The 17,812-nt window shown below is 50.1% G+C and overlaps 1 protein-coding gene across 3 annotated transcripts; it reads right to left on the minus strand.

Moving 5' to 3' along the window:
- Positions 1-841: 841 nt before the first annotated feature.
- Positions 842-17,587, minus strand: SASH3 (SAM and SH3 domain containing 3). Of its 3 annotated transcripts, none has more exons than XM_079765489.1 (9): positions 17,510-17,587; positions 15,917-16,218; positions 8,257-8,352; positions 7,397-7,543; positions 5,877-6,018; positions 4,332-4,480; positions 3,991-4,200; positions 3,694-3,844; positions 842-1,945 (listed from the first exon to the last, which is right to left on the minus strand). In XM_079765489.1, the coding sequence occupies exons 2-9, from the start codon at positions 15,971-15,973 to the stop codon at positions 1,881-1,883; spliced, it is 1,017 nt and encodes a 338-aa protein (XP_079621615.1). In that variant the 5' UTR covers positions 15,974-16,218; positions 17,510-17,587; the 3' UTR covers positions 842-1,880. The 3 variants fall into 3 exon arrangements, with proteins under 3 accessions (XP_079621615.1, XP_079621613.1, XP_079621614.1); XM_079765487.1 differs by having other exon boundaries at positions 842-2,279; XM_079765488.1 differs by lacking the exon at positions 8,257-8,352 and having other exon boundaries at positions 842-2,279.
- Positions 17,588-17,812: the final 225 nt, after the last annotated feature.

Here is a 17,812-nt window from a genome sequence, read left to right on the forward strand (position 1 = left end):
GGAGTTAACACTGACAGAAACAAACGAATCCAGGGATCTTCGTCTCTGTCCCACCTCCCAAGAAATGATGTAGCTTCAGTGATCACAGGGTAGGCCTCACTAAGAAGTGGCCTCAGAGGAAAGGCCCAGCTGAATTCAAAGTTCCCCTTCCTGGACACTGGACAACCCCCAGTTCAGGCCCTTTCTCATTGGAGTAGAGGTCTTCAAGGTTCTTGTTAAATGAATAGTTCTAGGAAGATACTGCCAACTCTCAGACCCCAGCAAGAACCTTGGCCCTGGGAGTCTGAGATCGGGAGGGGCTGGTTAGCAGGAAGGGCAGAGCCAGCTAGAGCTTCAAACTGAAGCGTTAGGTCTGCAGGGAAGGGACAGATGGCCCTGAAAGGACAATGGAGGATGTTGTGCTGAGTCCAGCTTTGAAGGAGACTGGTGTGTTCTCCCAACCCTCTCTCCATAAGAAAGATAAATGGAGTCCTAGACAGTTTGGCTCAGTGGATAGAGGGTCGGCCCTTGGACTAACGGGTCCTGGGTTTGATTCTGGTCAAGGGCAGGTACCTCTGTTACAGGCTGGAGCCCCAGCCTTGGTTGGGGCACATTTGGGAGGCAACCAATCGATGTGTCTTTCTCACATCGATGTTCCTCTCTCTTGGTCTCTCCCCCTCCCTTCCACTCTAAAAATCAATAGAAAAATACCCTGGGGTGAGGATTAACAAAACAAAAAGATAATGAGATGATAATTTCATTCTACTTACATTTATTGTTGCCAACCTATCTCCCCTCACCCCCCTCATATTTACACTAATCCCTTCCCGCCACAAGATAGCTTTACCAAAGTTCCTGGTAGTGGGTCCAGAAATGTGTCCATTAAGCCAGCAGTCCTAGATGTAGTAGGCACTGTTTGTCCCTGAGCCAGTTTGGCCCTGGGGAAGGGTTACTCGAATTCAGAGCACAGATTCGGTACTGGGGTCAAGGGAGGCCCCCCACCAATAGATACTATCCCTCCCCTTCGGGAGCTCAGGGCACATCAAAACCTTTAACAAGCAGAGTGGGGTAATGGATTCCCCAATGTCAAGTTTGTGCTTTCCTGGCTTGTAAGGACCCACACAAGAAGCCAAGTCAGGGCCCGCACCTACATCTGGCTTCTGAGGGACCATTTTATCTTTGGAAGCCAGGTCTGGCCATCTGCCATCACCCTTGAGAGAAGTGTCATTGGAGGGGGCCAGGAGTGGAAAGGGAGAGTGCACACTCTATAAGGTATGGGCATTGTTTTAAGCTGGAGTAAGTTGCAGAGTGGCCTGAGTTATGTGGGGAGGTATAGAATTGATGAGCAGGAGCAGGCATTTCATTTGGGAGCCTGAGGTCTCCCAGCCTCCTTCGTAAGCCCCACTGGTATCTTGGGCCACAGGTAACAGGAGAGCAGACATTTAATGTCACAGAATGTCTGAGTTGGCAAGGCCCTCAGCGTCTATCCATTCTAATGCCAGCCAGTCCTAGACCCAAATTGGGGAAGGCATTTGATTTGAGTCACCTAGTGATTTAGTGGCTAAACCTTTCAGGAAGTTAAGGAGAAGGAAAGTAGGAAAGGTACATGTTGCTCTCTTCAAACCTTATTGGGGACAATCTGGATTTCCCCGTGATCAATTAGAATCCTTTTAAATGGTCAACTTCCTTAGGGTCCTGAGACAGACATGAAATACTTGGTCCCTTTTCAGAAACAGTGCCACAGGGAAAGGTGCTGTGGGAGTGAGGAGGATTTGGAGGCCTTCTTGCTGAGGGACGAGTGAGGTGATCCCTCGGTGCCCCACTTGCTGTAGCCGTGGCCAGAGTGGGCTGTACTGTCAGTAGCTGGTGGAGAGAGGGGGCCAGGCAGGTGTGGTGTGTCCTCAGCGGCTCCTTATCCACTCCAGCCAAGCCTTCAGGCCCTGGCCAGCTGCTGCGGCCCTTGGTGCTACAGGGGGGAGGGGAGGGGAGCAGGGCCAGACTAGGCACCAGTCCTTTGACAGTCCTCTAGCCCGGGCCACCTCTGGAGGCCGGGCCCATCCCTGTTGAATGTGCTGCTCGGGCCCAGCCTTGGCCCGCCACCACCTGCGCTCAAGGTGCCCCGGCCAGGGAGAGGCCCTGCAGCTGCTCCTCAGTGCCTGCCAGCTCTGCCTCATCGCGTCCGCTCTCTGAGCCCTCAAAGCAGCCTGAGTCACGTGGGATGTCCCCCTTGGGGTCTGACAGGGTGTGCACTGCAGGTTCCTGGCTGCTTTCGGCACCTTCTTCTGCCTCCTCGCTGCCGGCTGCCAGGAACAAGGGTGGGAGATGGAATATGGGGCCTTGGGCCTTGGAAGGGAGTGGGTCAGAAGCCCCAGGGAGCCCTGTGTGGGAATAGGGGCTCTGGGGGTAGGGACACTGTAGGCAGTCTCTCCCTCTGGGCACCTGTCACCATCTCTGCCCTTCTTGTAGTTTCCAGGCTCAAGAACTTAAACTTCTTGCCCTAACTGGTTTGGATCAGTGGATAGAGCGTCGGCCTGGGGACTGAAGGGTCCTGGGTTTGATTCCGGTCAAGGGCATGTACCTGGGTTGCAGGCTCATCCCCAGTAGGGGGCGTGCAGGAGGCAGCTGATTGATGCTTCTCTCTCATCGATGTTTCTAACTCTCTATCCCATGATGGGCAACCTTTTGAGCTTGGTGTGTCAAACTTCGCCAAAAAACTGAGCATAACTCGGGTAGTGTGTCACTTTGAGGAAAAAACATTATTTCGCAAATGTTTCATCCTCAGGAGCAGCAAATGTTTCATCCTCGGCATGCGGCCACCTCAGCAGCCGCGTGTCATCAGAAATGGCTACGCGTGTCAGTGCTGACACACGTGTCATAGGTTCGCCATCACTGTTCTATTTCTCTCCCTCTCTGTAAAAAATCAATAATATATATATATATATATATATATATATATATATATATTAATATATTTTATTGATTTTTTACAGAGAGGAAGGGAGAGGGATAGAGAGCTAGAAACATCGATGAGAGAGAAACATCGACCAGCTGCCCGCAACCAATGTACATGCCCTTGACCGGAATCGAACCTGGGACCTTTCAGTCCGCAGGCTGAAGCTCTATCCACTGAGCCAAACCAGTTTCGGCAATAAAATATATATTTTTTAAAAAAGAACTTAAACTTCTCAGCACTGAGCCAGAAGCCCCGAAACCTGCCTCTGTCATTGCCCAGCTTTGAGGCCTTGAGTACTTGCTTTACCTTCTCTGGCCTTAAGTCTCCCTTGGGATCCCAAAGGGAGTGGGGCCTGATCATCCCTAAAACCCTTTGTCCCCACAAACTTTGCCTGAGACTGCGATTAAAGTGTGAAAAGGGACCCAGCCGGCATGGCTCAGTAGTTGAGCATCGACCTATGAACCAGGAGGTCATGGTTTGATTCCAGGTCAGGGCACATGCCCAGGTTGCAGGCTCCATCCCCAGTGTTGGGCATGCAGGAGGCAGCCAATCAATGAGTCTCTCTCATCATTGATGTTTCTGTCTCTCTCTCTCTTTCTCCCTTCCTCTCTGAAGTCAATAAAAATATTTTAAAAAATAAAAAACAAGACATAAAATAAGTGTGGAAAGTGCCTTCCTACCCACTGCACAGGGCCCCGGGGCAGAGGCCTCCCCTCCCTGGACCGCCAGTGGCACCCCACCCAGCTCCAAAGCCTACTCACTGTCGTAGTCCAGCAGCAGCTCAGCCGCAGTGAGCAGCTTGGCCCGATGCTGTGGGTCTGTGATGTTCAGCTCATTGAGGTGTGTTTCTCGCAGCTCTTTGAAGTCTTCCAGTGTCTGGTAGCCATTGAGCAGCAGGGTGGACGTGTGCTCCTGTGGGCAGAGGCAGGCCACCAGCTAGGCAGTTTACAAACCCCCCAATCCTTCCCTCCCCACTTAGCTGATGTGCCCTGGCCACCATCCCTGGGATAAGGGCCAGTCCCTTGATTCTAGCCACTAATGCAGGCCCAAGGTCAGACCTCCAGGCCAATGCGCTCCAGCAGCTCATGCAGAGTTTTGGGCTTGGGCCTCTTGCCCTTGCTCTGTCGGCGGCTGGGGCGGGCAGGCCCCACAGCCTCCTCAGGCAGCACATCCACGTAGATGAACTTGAAAGAGCCCAGCCTGCCATTGAGCAAGCCCAGCCATGTGCCCACAGGCGGCTTTTCAATGATCTGGATCACATCACCTTTCTGTGGGAGAAGAACAGAGTGGATTAAGAGAGAGGCCAGGGCGGTCCCACAGCTTCTGCTGACATTGTCCTACCCTGACTCAGTCCAGCCCCCTCTATGCATTCAGCCTGGGGCCTGGAAGCCAATCTTACCTGTAGTTTCAGTGAGTCGTGGTCATAGGGGCTGGGAGTGAAGTCGGTGTGGACTCGGGCCCTGCCACAGAAGGGCCCTGTGTACTGGGGGGCAGGTGGCTCCTCTCCAAAGCTGCTAGAGCCTGGGCTGGGACTGCAGAACTCACTGCCTGCAAGATATGGGGCAGGGAGGAGAGTCACCTTTTTCCCAGGACAGCTGGGGCCTCGCTCAGCAGGTGCCTTGCAGGGAATCTGTCTAGAAGTCCCAGGGCTACACAGTGGAGGAAAAAGCTAGGTGCTGGTTAGTCTCACATTGTGGCAGGGATTCTGGCCCATCCCCTGGGCCACCCTGCAGGAGCACAGCTTCACTTCTGAGGCTTTAGACATGAGAACAGCTGACCACAGGAGAAATGGCTCAGAGTCCAAAAAACAGGCAAATTGGGAGGCCTCTAGAGACCAATTGGGCCAACACCCCACTGAACAGATGAGGAAAACTGAGGCCAAGTGACCTGCCCATCTCATCTTATAATTGGCAGCACTGGGTCTATTATGCTCTAGGTCTCCTGATTCCCATTCTAGTGCTCCTTCCACCCAGGAAGCCACACCCTTCATTAATATTTAACTTTCTTTACTTAATAAAACTCAGTGTCCAGTTACCTGGAAACTCAGATGGGGTCTTTCTCTCAGGGAAGAGCAGGATGAAGTTTATTTTAAATGGCTTTCAGTGCAGGGGAGGGGGGACAGGTCAGGCAGGTCTGAGGGGTGGGAAAGGCAGTGCCAGAGGCCTCAGTTGCTCTTTTAGGCAGGGCTGTCAGAATCTCCTGCCTAGCCCCATGGGCATCTAGAAGATGCCAAGTGGTGCCCTAAGTTCAGCAATCCAAGGTCTGGGGTCCAAGAGGCTGGGGTCTTCACAGCTGGAGGCTCTATACCCCCACACCAGCCTGGGATGACAGAGGCCTAGGCAGCTGGAACCTCTAGCTCTGCTTAGAAGGGTGGAAGTGGGCTGGTTCAAGAGGGCCAGGGAGCCCTAGCCGGTTTGGGTAGAGCGTCGACCTGCAGACTGAAGGGTCTCAGGTTCGATTCCAGTCAAGAGCACGTGCCCAGGTTGCAGGCTCAATCCCAGTGCGGGGTGTGCAGGAGGCAGCCCATCAATGACTCTCTCTTATCATCATTGATGCTTCCATCTCTCTCTCCTTCTCCCTTCCTCTCTGAAATCAATAAAAATGTATTTTAAAAAAAAGAAGGCAAGAGGTCTTTCCTCTGCCCTTGAGCCCTCCAAGGCTAGGGGACAGCAAACTGAGCTCTTATAGGGCAGAACTGAGTTCAAGACTGGGTCACCCTGAGCAAGTCATTTAACCTCCCTGAGACTCAGTTTTCACATCAATAAAGTGGGGATAATAATAGTACTGGCCCCATGAAGTTGTAAAGATTTAACATGAAGAGGGTTGGGAAAGTTCCCAGCAGGTAAGCCATAAAGGTTCATTTCTCTTAGCCCCTCCCAGACAATGACGGGCACTGCCCTAACCCAGTCTTTTTCTCCAGACTCCCCGCACCTCCCCTACTTACCAGTGGATGTCTGGCGGCTGAGTGCTGGCAGCTCACGCTCTTCTTGCTCAGAAAATGACAGTGCCATCTTCTCAGGGCCAGGACTGTCCAGGCTGCAGTCTGGAGATGTTGGGGAGGCTGAGCCCTCCTCCAGAGTGTCTGCCTGCAGGGGAAGGGTGACAGGAAGCCCTGAGCAGTCTCTGTTGGGGTGCACTGGGGCAGCCCAGGTGCAGAGGAAATAGGCTTGGGCTTGACAGAGAACTGGGCCCTGGCTGGAGCCCCAGCTTATAGGCGGCATGGCACTCTCAGAGCCCTAGCTTCCTCTTTTGTAAGGTGGGAATGAAAAGTCCTTGCCCTGCCCATCCCACAGAATGAGGTCTTGTGAATATACTCTGTCCATTTAAAGTGCCATTGTAGCCCTAGCTGGTTTGGCTCAGTGGATAGAGCCATTGCACAGACAGAGAAGGCTGGTGCCAGATCTTGGACTCCGAGCTGTCGCTGGGGCATAGTCACGCAGACAGTAGTGCTGAAGAGTTACTACCTTCGACTGTGCTCCCATGTGCCAAGCACATCTGTCATTTCATTCAATCCTCACTTGAGGATAAGTACTTGATTGCCCCAAGTTTTCAGATAAGAAGTAATAGAGGAACATTCCCAAGGCCAGGCCCCAGGCCCCATTCAAGTTTGCCTGACTCCAAAGCACCCCCCCCCGCCCCCCGCACCATACCTTAGTGCAGAGGGAACTCCTCCTTTATGTGTAGAGGTCATCAATCCCTGTGTTGTTAATACTCCCCACCATGGCCAATATACAGTAGTGCTGAAGAGTTACTACCTTTGACTACTACAGTGAAGTCACTGACCAAGCAGTGCATCATCATAGGCTAGTTCCTCCACACAGAGACTATAGATGCAAAAAACTTCAGGGGCATAGAGAACAATGAAAGGCAGTCCAAGAATTAGGAAGGGATCAGTTTTGAGCATTGACTGTAGTCCCTTTGTTTTTAATATCATTTATTTAATTCTTAGTTTATATCATTTAATTTTCAATAATGTTATGTTCCATGCAAAATTCCTGAAAATTTGGCCAGCTGCTTTTCTGAGCTGGTATAAGCCAGTACTAGTTGACTCCAGAACATGCCAGAATCACTGTGTGACTTCAGCTGCTTGGCTGTGATTGCCCTACAGATGTCTGTCATACCCTCCCTCCTTGGGCCAAAGCCAGCCTTCTCGAATTTTCTCTCGTAGGGGCCCTTCTTTGAATCAAGCCTTCCCAATGCCAGGGGCCCACTTTCCTCAGGTTTGCCTCCTCAGGAAGCTCCTGTTACTCCAACTTTCATCCCTTATTAGACCCTAATTCTATTCCCTCTGGACCATGGTGCCTTGTCCATGGCTGAGTGAGCTCCCCTCCCACGTAACCTTCCTTCTCATATTTAATGGAGCCTTCAGACATGGTATCTGAGCAGTGGCTGTCAAGGTAGCCATGCTTACACCTTGTCAGAGTGGGACCTGTCCCCACCCCTCCCCTGGATCCCAAGCCTCACCATCTCCTCTGACAGGGCCTTCACCATCATCTTGCCCATCTTCCTGTTCATGGTTCGGGAAATCACGGCCCTCCACTTCTTCCCCAGCTTTTTGCCACTTTTCCCAGCATCCTCTGGGGTAGGGACACCTGAGTCATCTTCTGGAATCTGTGACAACAAGAAGTCCAGGAACCCTGATGACTGCCTGTGTCCAGGACTTAGGGATAGAAGGAGGCCTTCGGGCCCCAGCAGAGGATGGAGGGGTGGGAATGGGAAGTTCCTGTCCCCTTCCCTCTTAGTTCCAGTCCTGTCCTCAGCCCTATTAATGGGTAATTAATTTTATAATTAATTTGTAACTGAAAAGGATTCAGGTGAGTTCTTGGGGCCCAGGATTTTGGTGGGTGGGAGAGGTGGACCTTCTGTATTTAAGCAGACTTTGTCTCAACAATCCTAAAATCTCCTCTTTCCCAGACAAGTATCACATGATCTCACCCATATGTGGAATCTAATGGACAAAATAAACTGATGAACAAAACAGATCTAGAGACATAGAGGCATGGAACAGACTGTTGAATCTCAGAGGGAAGGCAGGGGTGGGTGGGTGGGAAGAGATCAACCAAAGAACTTGTATGCATATATGCGTAACCCATGGACACAGACAATAGGGTTGTGGAGGCCTAGGGTGTGTGTGTGGGGGGGGCAGGAGTAGACTAGAAAGGGTCGATGGGGGGAAAAGGGGACATATGTAATACGTTCAACAATAAAGATTTAATTTTTAAAAATCTTCTCTTTCCCCTCCGCCCTCCCTTTCTTCCTTCCAGCCACTCCCTTGCCCAGGGCCTGCAGCCAGCCTCCCACTCCCAGGAAGCTCTGAAACTCACATTATCATCCAGATTAAATTCCTTCTCGCTCACCACTGGGGAGCTGGGTTTGGATTTGGCAAAATCTTTGAAACTGCTGGAGCGCTGCAGTGAGAGCTGGAGGAAGCAGAGGTGTTGCAATCAGTGGTGCTAAAATGGCTGTAAGGAGCTGTTCCCATTCTTAACACACATACACACACCCCAGGGCTGGACAGAGCCACATGTGCCCTGAGGTCCCAGGGCTATTGAGGTAAAACACCAAGATGACCTTGGAGATACCTGGCTTCATCCTGCTTAACAGCAGAAAATGGCCTCTAATACCTCCCCCAGAGGCTCAGTTATGCCTCAGATGAAGGCCACATTTCCACAGTACCTGAAGTTTGGTTCCCAGAACCCTGACGTGAAAGACTAAATGAGTCAAAGACATATTTTCTACTAGACATACCTCGGCAAGAACAATAGCGTCGCCTTTATGTAACAGAGCAAACCCTCCCAAACCCCACAGCCTGGACTCTGGGCTCTGGGCAGGCTCCAAGCATGGTCTCCTGTCATAGTGACAGCAGTAAGCACATTAGGGCCCCCACCCTGGTGAATCTGTCCTGAGAAGAGTAAAACACTCCCCCCAGGAAACCGTAAGACCTGACATTAGGTTTTCTGGAAAAGCACATTAGAAGCCATCGGAGCCCTAGCCGGTTTGGCTCAGTAGATAGAGCGCTGGCCTGTGGACCAAAAGGTCCTGGGTTCGATTTTGGTCAAGGCAGGTACCTTGGTTGCAGGCTCCTCAGGCCCTGGTTGGGGCGAGTGCAGGAGGCAACCAATCGATGTATTTCTCTCACATTGATATTTCTCTCTCTTTCCTTCTCTCTTCCACTCTCCCTAAAAGATCAACGGAAAAATATCCTCTAGGGAGGATTAACAACAACAACAACAAAAGAAGCCATCAGAGAAGGTGCCCACAGATGTGAGACACAAATGACTGGCAGTCATTGAGTAAAAGAAAGCTGCCATTTTCTTTCTTCACCTCAGCTTTTAACCTGAGCCACCAATGTGATGACATGACTACTGTTGACAGATGCTGGGCTTTGGACTTTTCAGCCTGACCTATTGTTTGTGCTGATGAGACAGTTTTCAGGAAATGAGCTTTCTTAACTGTGTATGTGTGCACATGCCAAGATGGCCGCAGGAACCAGGGCCAGACAGGTAATGAGGGCGGGCTTTCAACACAAGAAGCCTGAATCAAGATCAACAGTCAAGATACACACAGGAACCAGGGTTCACAGATGGCCAGACAGATAGAGTGGGATAGACTGCAGACACCGGAGATAAGGGCTTGTGGAACCAAAGTTCCAAACCTGCACAAAGCTGCAAGTTTCACATCCTCTTTCTTAAGAAGGGGGTTCCAGTGACAACCTCTTAGGGCAGGGGTAATGTCACCTACCCCCCGACACACACACACAACTGACCCCAGTTCCTGGGGACTGCAGTGGAGCACTTCTGTTCTCTTGGTGGGTCTTGACCCTAGGCGAGTCAGCAATCAGGGTCAGGGGCCACACTGTCCTAGAGGTTGCAACAAGCTAGCTGACCAGAAATTGGGTCAGCAGTCAGGCCAAGTAACTAGCCACTGGAACCACGAGGGCCTCCTGGGTGGGGCACCTGCAGCCTCCATCAGGAAGCCTCTTCCATGCTATGTTGGGGAGCCAGAAAAGGGGTCCACGAGTGGGGAAGGGCAAGCATGACTGTGGGGTGGCTGCTCTGGTTCCCATGTATCCCTTCTACCCTCCTTCGTTGTTTTTCCCCACCCGCTATTCTTTCCTTTTTTTCTCCCTTTCTTTCTCCTTCTCTCTGCTCTCTGTTGATTTCCTCCTCTTGTATTGCTAGGATGCAGCTGCCCCGATGACTTCCTCCTCTTACTGCCTGGAAAAGAGGGAACAGAGAGAGGGTGGGCAACAGACTGGGCTTCTATTTATAGGTCAATGGGGCCTATCGTGACCTTCTCTCCATCACCTCTTGGCCTGGTCTGCAGACCAGGAGGCTGAGAGTCGCCCCAGAAGCCCCAGGGACTGGCAAGCCTGGAAAGCAAGCAGGAGGGCAGGCGGGGCCAGAAGTGAGCTTTGTTGGGGCAGAGTAAACTCATTGCCAGGCCTTCCTCTAATCGCAGTTCTTTCCTTTTCCTGTCATTAATCTGCAGTCTGGGGGCTGGGAGAGGGGCCTTTGGCTCCTGGGACCTTGTTTCAGGGCCCCTCTAGCCCAGCCTTAGCTAAAAGCGGAGGAAACTGTGGGGGTGGTGCTAGGACTTGGGTGCTGCTGGTGGATCCTCAGCCCAGGAACATGGAAAGGGCTGTACAGTTCTTCAGGCAACTAAGGGTGGGGGCCGACCAGAGTGGCCAATCTTCAATCTTAGGGGCAGATATCCTGAATGCCTTGGGGTGTCTCTGAAGTGACCCAGGTATGAATTGAAATCCTTGAGCCTCTGTATTTTATGCTTGTCCTCCGTTTGAGGGGAGGTCTTCCTGGGGGTCCTGTCCAAGGGGGTGGTAGAACCAAACATTATTTTTCATGTTTAAGGGTAATTCGTGGACCTCTTAGAAATAAGTATTTATCTGGTGTCAGGTGTCACTTGCTAAGTTCAACTTTGGGATGTGTGATCTTCAGCGAGTTCTTTAACCTCCCTGACCCCCAGTCTCTTCACTTGGTGTCAGCAGGCAACGGTTCACATCTTGGTTCTGCCACTGACCAGCTGTGTAAAGCTGGGTGAGTTCCTCACATCTCTGGGCTTCTGTCTCCTCATGGGTAAGATGAAGACAAGAGCACCTACCTCACCATGTTTCTGTGAGGATGAAGGGAGTGAATGCCTGACACAGCCACCCCTCAGCAAATGTCCAAATGTCTGTGTATGGCTTAGTTTTTCCTCTGACCCACCTCCAGGCTCTCATCAGGCATTTCCTACCTGGAACACTCCATCCTTCACTCTGTCAACTGAAGTTTCTCCCTTCCTTCAAAATTCAATTTAACTGGAAACAACCCACAGGCTCATCAACTGTAGAATGGATACATGAGCCTGGCTGGTGTAGCTCAATGGTTGACCTATGAACCAGGGGGTCATAGTTCAATTCCCAGTCAGGGCACATGCCCAGGTTGTGGGCTCGATCCCTAGTGTGGGGTGTGCAGGAGGCAGCTGATCAATGATTCTCTCTCATCTTTGGTGTTTCTATCTTTCTCTCCCTCTCCCTTCCTATCTGAAATCAATAAAAAGTATATTTGAAAATTTTTTTAAAAAGAAAAAAGAATGGATACATGAGTAGTGGCAGTCACACAAGGCACTAGGACATAGCAATGAGCTTAGTACAGCTCTCCCCAACAACATGGATGACTCTCAGATACACTTTTGAGCAGAAGGGTCCGGCCACCAGAGTATACTATATGGTTCCTCATATAGAAAATTCAATGCCTGCCAAAACTTATCTATGTTATTGGAAGTCAGGCTAGTGGCTACCCTTGGAGAAAGAGGGCATGTAGTGACTGGCAGAGGCATGATGGAAGCTGCTGGAGTGTTGCAAGTGTTCTGTTTCTTTTTAAAAAATATATATTTTATTGATTTTTTACAGAGAGGAAGAGAGAGAGATAGAGAGCTGGAAACATCAATGAGAGAGAAACATCGATCAGCTGCCTCCTGCACACCTCCCACTGGGGATGTGGCCGCAACCCAGGTACATGCCCTTGACCAGAATCGAACCTGGGAGCCTTCAGTCCACAGGCCAACACTCTGTCCACTGAGCCAAACCGGTTAGGGTAAGTGTTCTGTTTCTTGATCTGGGTGCTGCTTCCATGGGGATGTTCATTATGGAAATTCATTGAGTGGTACACTTATGATTTATGCACTTATTTGTGCAAATATCATAAATAGATTTTTCAAATCCAGTTTTAAAGGCACTTTCCCATGCAGGAAGCCCTCCCTGATCACCCTCTCAGGACCTCACAGAGCCATCTTCTTCCCTTGCTTCCTAAGCAAGCTTGGCTTTCCCCACCTAGGTATCTCCACAACTATGCTTTCAGTTTATTCTTGTACCAGTCACATACCTAGCACCCTCTGAGCTCTAGGCACCAGGCCATGTGAATCCAGTAACCAGGGGTTAAATACCTCCCCTCTGCCCGACATCCTGTTAAGTGCTTCATGTGTACCAGCTCATTCCAACCTCACCACAGCCCTGTTTTACATACCCACTTCCTAGCTCAGGAGACTGAGACTCAGAGAAACAAAGTACACTAGACAGTTACACATCTGGCAGAAGAAAGAGCAGGGGTTCGAACCCATGTCTATGCCTCTGGAAGACTGCATGTTGCTGCACTCAGAGCTCACAAAGTCACGCTCACAAAGTCTCTCTCACACACACACACACACACACACACACACACACACACACGAAATGAATTTAGTGCAGTGGCGACTTCAGGTGGCATTTGAAGGGAGCAACAGGGAGAGAAGGTGGGAGTATGGAGGAGGAAGGACTCAGGAGGGTTTCATAGAGGAGGAGGCAGATTTGAGCTGGGCCATGTAGGGGAGCCAGGATTTTTCCAGGAGTTGCTGGGAAAGGTTTAAACAATTGTGAGAATTAGAAACATTCCAGTGTGGTGATGGAATGGTGGGTATGCCAGTGCACGTGATGGGAGGTAGAGCAGAAAAGGCTATGGAAAACCCTTGCCAGCTATGCCAAGGAACTTGAGCATTAGCCTGTGGGCAATGAGGAGCCACTGAAAATACAAAATGCATGCTGGTAGGCATGTCCTGCTAGAGGTGTTTCATAGGAAGGAAGTCAGGGGGATGTAGTGTGCTGGGATTGGGAGAGAGAGGAGCAGGGAGAGACTGGAAGGAGGGAACACGTAGACACTATAATTCCTCTCCATTTCCCTTGGTAGGAGGTTTGGGGTGTGGTGGAAAGTAGGGGTGTGATCCCAGGACAAACCTCAGTCCACTTCCTACACCCTAACAGATGATAGGGAATGAAGAGAGAGAGAGAGAGAGAGAGAGAGAGAGAGAGAGAGAGAGATCTCAATAGAGGCAAAAATCTGCCAAGGAGCATGTCCCCACCCCCACTCAGGGGCCTCCTCAATCCATGATGACCAATAGGTGCCACATCCTGACCCCACCATCCTAGAGGGCCTGCTCTTGCCTCTGCTGCCTGGAAAGTCCCTCAATCAATAGTCATCTGGGTCTTCCCTGCCGAGTTCTCTTAATGATGGGTTCAGTCTTTCATTCTCATCACATTTTTCTAGTGCTTTTGAAATCAGTAGGGGTTAAGAGAGTAGAACGAGAAAGGGTTAACATTCTGGAGACTGACAAATCTTGGTTTGGATTTCTGCTTTGTAGCTTACTAACTGGGTGACCTTGGGTAAGTCTCTGAGTCTTGGCCTAAAATAGGAATAAAGACAATATCTGCCCCTAACTCACAAGGTTGTCATAAGAAGTCAAGGAGCTAAGAGATGGGTGGAGCGCACAGCACAGTGCTTGGTACCTGATCCTGATGAGCTCTCACTCAGTGCTGGCTCTTGATGCTATTAAATCTTGTTTTCTCCACTTCAGGGCTTCTTCTTTGCTGTGTGCTCCCCACCCCCACCCATGCTGACAGGATGCAACACCTCATATGCACATGCACATGCACACACTTGACAAAGCATTCTCACATTTATAGTCCCAGGTGATCCATGTAACTTCCTGAGGTGGACAGATCAGGAGCCATCCCCCTTTTCAGAGATGAGGAAACTGAGGCCCAAAGAAAGTCAATGAACTGTCCAAGGTCCTACAGCTAGAAGTTGGTAGGATTCCAACTCTGTTTTCCTGTCCCCTGCACAGCACTTTCTCAATTTGGCAGGCCCAGGAGGAGAAGCAAGGGCAGGAGAGAGAGGTCTTGCTTGTTTTTGTGCTTTTTCCTCCACCATGACACTTTACCCTCCTAGGGGAAGGGACTTTCTCAAGGTCACAGTGCTAGAGCCAGCCACTGCCTCCAGGCCCAGGGAAGATACTATCTTCACCTTCTGGAAGCATGCATTGGCTTTTCTAAGGGTACTTCCAAGGTTTGAGGCTTGGAGAGTGGCATTGAAGGCTGGCTCAGGCTGTGGCTAGGAGTGGCTTTGCCTGGACCACCTTCCCCTAGAGGACCACATGGGACTTGCTTCTCCTGGGAAAGGCCTGAAGAAAATTCCAGAGGCCCAGTGGCCAAACACAGAATTGGGATAATGGAAGTGAGGAAAGAAGATGGGAAACCTGGCTTCTGTGTGCGCCTTGCACCTCTGCCTGAGGTAGTGCAGGGTCCTAGTGTTAAAGTGTCAGCTCTTTCTCAGATTCTTTGCTGCAGCTCAGCTACCCTGTGGTTTGGGGCCCAGCAGTGTCTAGTGCAGTCTTGGCTTCCCATCCCCATTAGGCAAAGAGCAAGGGGAAGCAGACCGCTCGCCAAAGAGAGACAGTCAATGGCAAGTCTGTTAGGTCCAGTGCTGTGCAGGGCTTGAACAGGCAGGTGACAGAGCCTGTGGGAAAACTCATAAATCTCATGCCACCTCCCCCACGCCCCCCCCCCCCCACACACCTCCACTGCAACCTTACAGAAGCAACTGGGGTGAGGAGAGTATAAACGGAAATGGCAGCCACCCCAGGAGCTGAGATGGGGCAGGATGTACACACCAGTGACCTGAAGCTCAGTCTTGGGCTAGGAGGTGCTCTCCTGACCAGGGGGCTCCCCCATAGAGCACCTGGGCTGAGCTCCGGGGAAAACAGAGGGACTGGAAGCCCTGGACCTAGGCCTATGGCTAGGCCTGGACCTCTTAGACCTGGTTCAGGCCTGCTTTGGGATTGTTTTAGGATTCCACTGGATATGTGGGATGTACTTGCTGATTGTCTGGGAAAATCCTACAATCAAATCAAAGAATTAAGTCTAGAAATCCTCAAATCCAACTAGAGAAGCTTAGATCTGGCAGAGTCTTCAAGGGATCTTCCAGATCGGCTTTAGCTCTAGGAATATGAATACCTCAGTTGTCCATGGCAGCTGCTTTTATTCCTGGCCTCTAAAATCTCTCCTTCAGATTGTTCCTCCTCAACCCTCACTCCTACTCCCCATCTTACCAGCTTCATTTTTCATTCTTAACAAATAATTTCTCCCCAGTGGGCCAGGGGAGCTTCCACAGAACTGAACCAAGTGAACAGAATCTGGCTATAGCCAAAGAGTGGAGTCCTAGGAGCATCATGGCTCAAGTGGGGTGGCCCAGCAGGACCCTTTGATTGAGATGGCTCTTGAGAGGCCATGCTCATACAGAAACGGTGGCAGGACCAGTGTAGGGGAGAGACAAGTACAGTCTTTGAATTCAACTTGAGAATTGCATTTTGTGATTCTCAAATTCTAGTCTAGGATTCTAGCCCTTAATATTAAGATCTCTATCCCATCATTGTAGGATTAAATTCTATAACTCTAGACTTCTAAGAGTCTATTCTGTAACTCCATATCTCTGGAATTCTGGAAGTCTCTTTAGTACTTCTGTTATTCTAGTAACCTCTGGGCCCCTGTCCCATTGCTCTTGGGAGCCCTTGCCTACAGAATCAAGGTATGGCCTTTGGTCCTCCCACTTCTATGAGTCGAAGGGCTGTATTATGAGAGCAGAGGGAAGGAAGAAGTGAGTTCCCAGAGATGCTCCTCACCTTTTTCTTCTGAGTGGACTCCTTCTCACTGGCGTTAGATGGCTTGCGGCGCAACATGGTCTTCTGACCTGCTGACACTCCTTCCCTACTCTCCTAGGTGTCGAGATGTGGTGGCCTCTTGCTCAGCCTCACCAACACTGTCCAGGGAGCACAACATGAACCGAACCTCGGGCTGCCACTCCGACTGCTGCAGTAGCTGAGTAGCTGCTTGGGGGTGAGGGCCATGGACACCCGGCGGCAGCAGCATACAGGAAACCTACCACGTGACCTGCTCTTACAGCAATCGCAGCCCCTGTCGGCCCCTAGGGAGGAAGGAAGTCCTAGCTTCAGTCTCTAGAGATTCTGATGCAGACGGCTCTTGGGTTGAACAAGCAGAGAAAAGTCCCTACCCTGCCATCTCATGTCAATCATCACCAGTCCTTCTGCTCCATCTCCCCAGAGGTGGCCAATCAACATGACATTATATGACTTACTCAGGCCTCTTATCTCTTTGACCAGAATCCAGAAACCAGACTTTGGACCATCTCTTTGCCTGTTGGGCCAATGCTCCTGGTCATCTTGCATCACAGTCATCACTTCTATCACTACCACTACTATTGCCCCTACAACCATCATCCCTGCAGTCATCCTCACTGCTGTCAGAACCACCTAAACCCATCATCACTATAGCAATCACCCCTGCAGTCAACACCCTCAGCCATCACCCATACAGTCATCATCATTGCCGCTTTCACCGTTATAATCCTCCTCCTCACAACTATCACCCTTACAGACATTACAGTCAGTATCCCCACAACATTCTTACAACCATCATCTCTACAGCCATCACTCCTACAACAATCACCTCTGCAAGTCATCCCTACAACTGCATGCATCAGCATGGCTACAGCCATCATTGCTAAAACTACCCTATAGTCAACACCCCTCAGCCATCTTCCTCTATCTGCCTTATCACTGCCACTATGACCTGCACAGCCATCATCCTCACAGCCATTACCCCTACAAACACCATACCTACAGCCAGTCACCCCCACTGATGCCATCACCCTTACAATCATCGCTCTTAGAGTTATCAACTCTACAGCCTTTACCTCTCAGTTACCACCCTCTGCCTACAGTCATCCTCACCAGAGCTGTCACACCTTAGAGTAAAAACCCTCTGGCCATCACCTATATATTTATCACCACAAAAGACATCACCATGAAAAAGAAAAGCATTTGCAGGTAACTCCACACCACCAGCAAATATCCCATGCTCAACAAGCATTCTTCAATACTGTTTGGAAGGATTTTTTTTCTGTTTTTGAGCATTTAACTACGTGTGTGCGCGCGCGCTTGTGCTTAAAAAAAGTCATACTGCACAGAAAGCAGATCAGTGGCTGGGGGGGGGGGGTAGGGATGGGAAGGACTTTTTTGGGGTGATGAATATGTTTGCTATGTTGGTTGTGGTGATGGCTTCATGCGTATACACATGTCACAACTCAAATCATACACTTTCAAAATGTGCAGTTTGCTTGGCTGGTGTGGCTCTGTGGCTGAGCATTGATCTATGAACCAGGAGGTCACAGTTAGATTCCCAATCAGGGCACATACCTGGGTTGTGGGCTCAATCTTCAGTGTGGGCATGCAGGAGGTAGCTGATCAATGCTTCTCTCTTATCATTGATGCTTCTCTCTCTCTCTCTTCCTTCCTCTCTGAAAGCAATAAAAATATATTTTTAAAAATGTGAGTTTATTGTAGGTCAATTATACCTAAGAAAACTTTTAATATATTTTATTTTGTTTTTATTATTTACTTATTAATATTTAAAAAATTTAAAGTCATACTTCATAAACTATGTTGGTATCTGCTTGTGACACTGAACATAGTATCATTAAGATTTTCTCACACTATGAA

The sequence above is a fragment of the Cnephaeus nilssonii genome (genome assembly GCF_951640355.1).
Source record: "Cnephaeus nilssonii genome assembly, chromosome: X".
Classification (NCBI taxonomy): Eukaryota; Metazoa; Chordata; class Mammalia; order Chiroptera; family Vespertilionidae; genus Cnephaeus; species Cnephaeus nilssonii.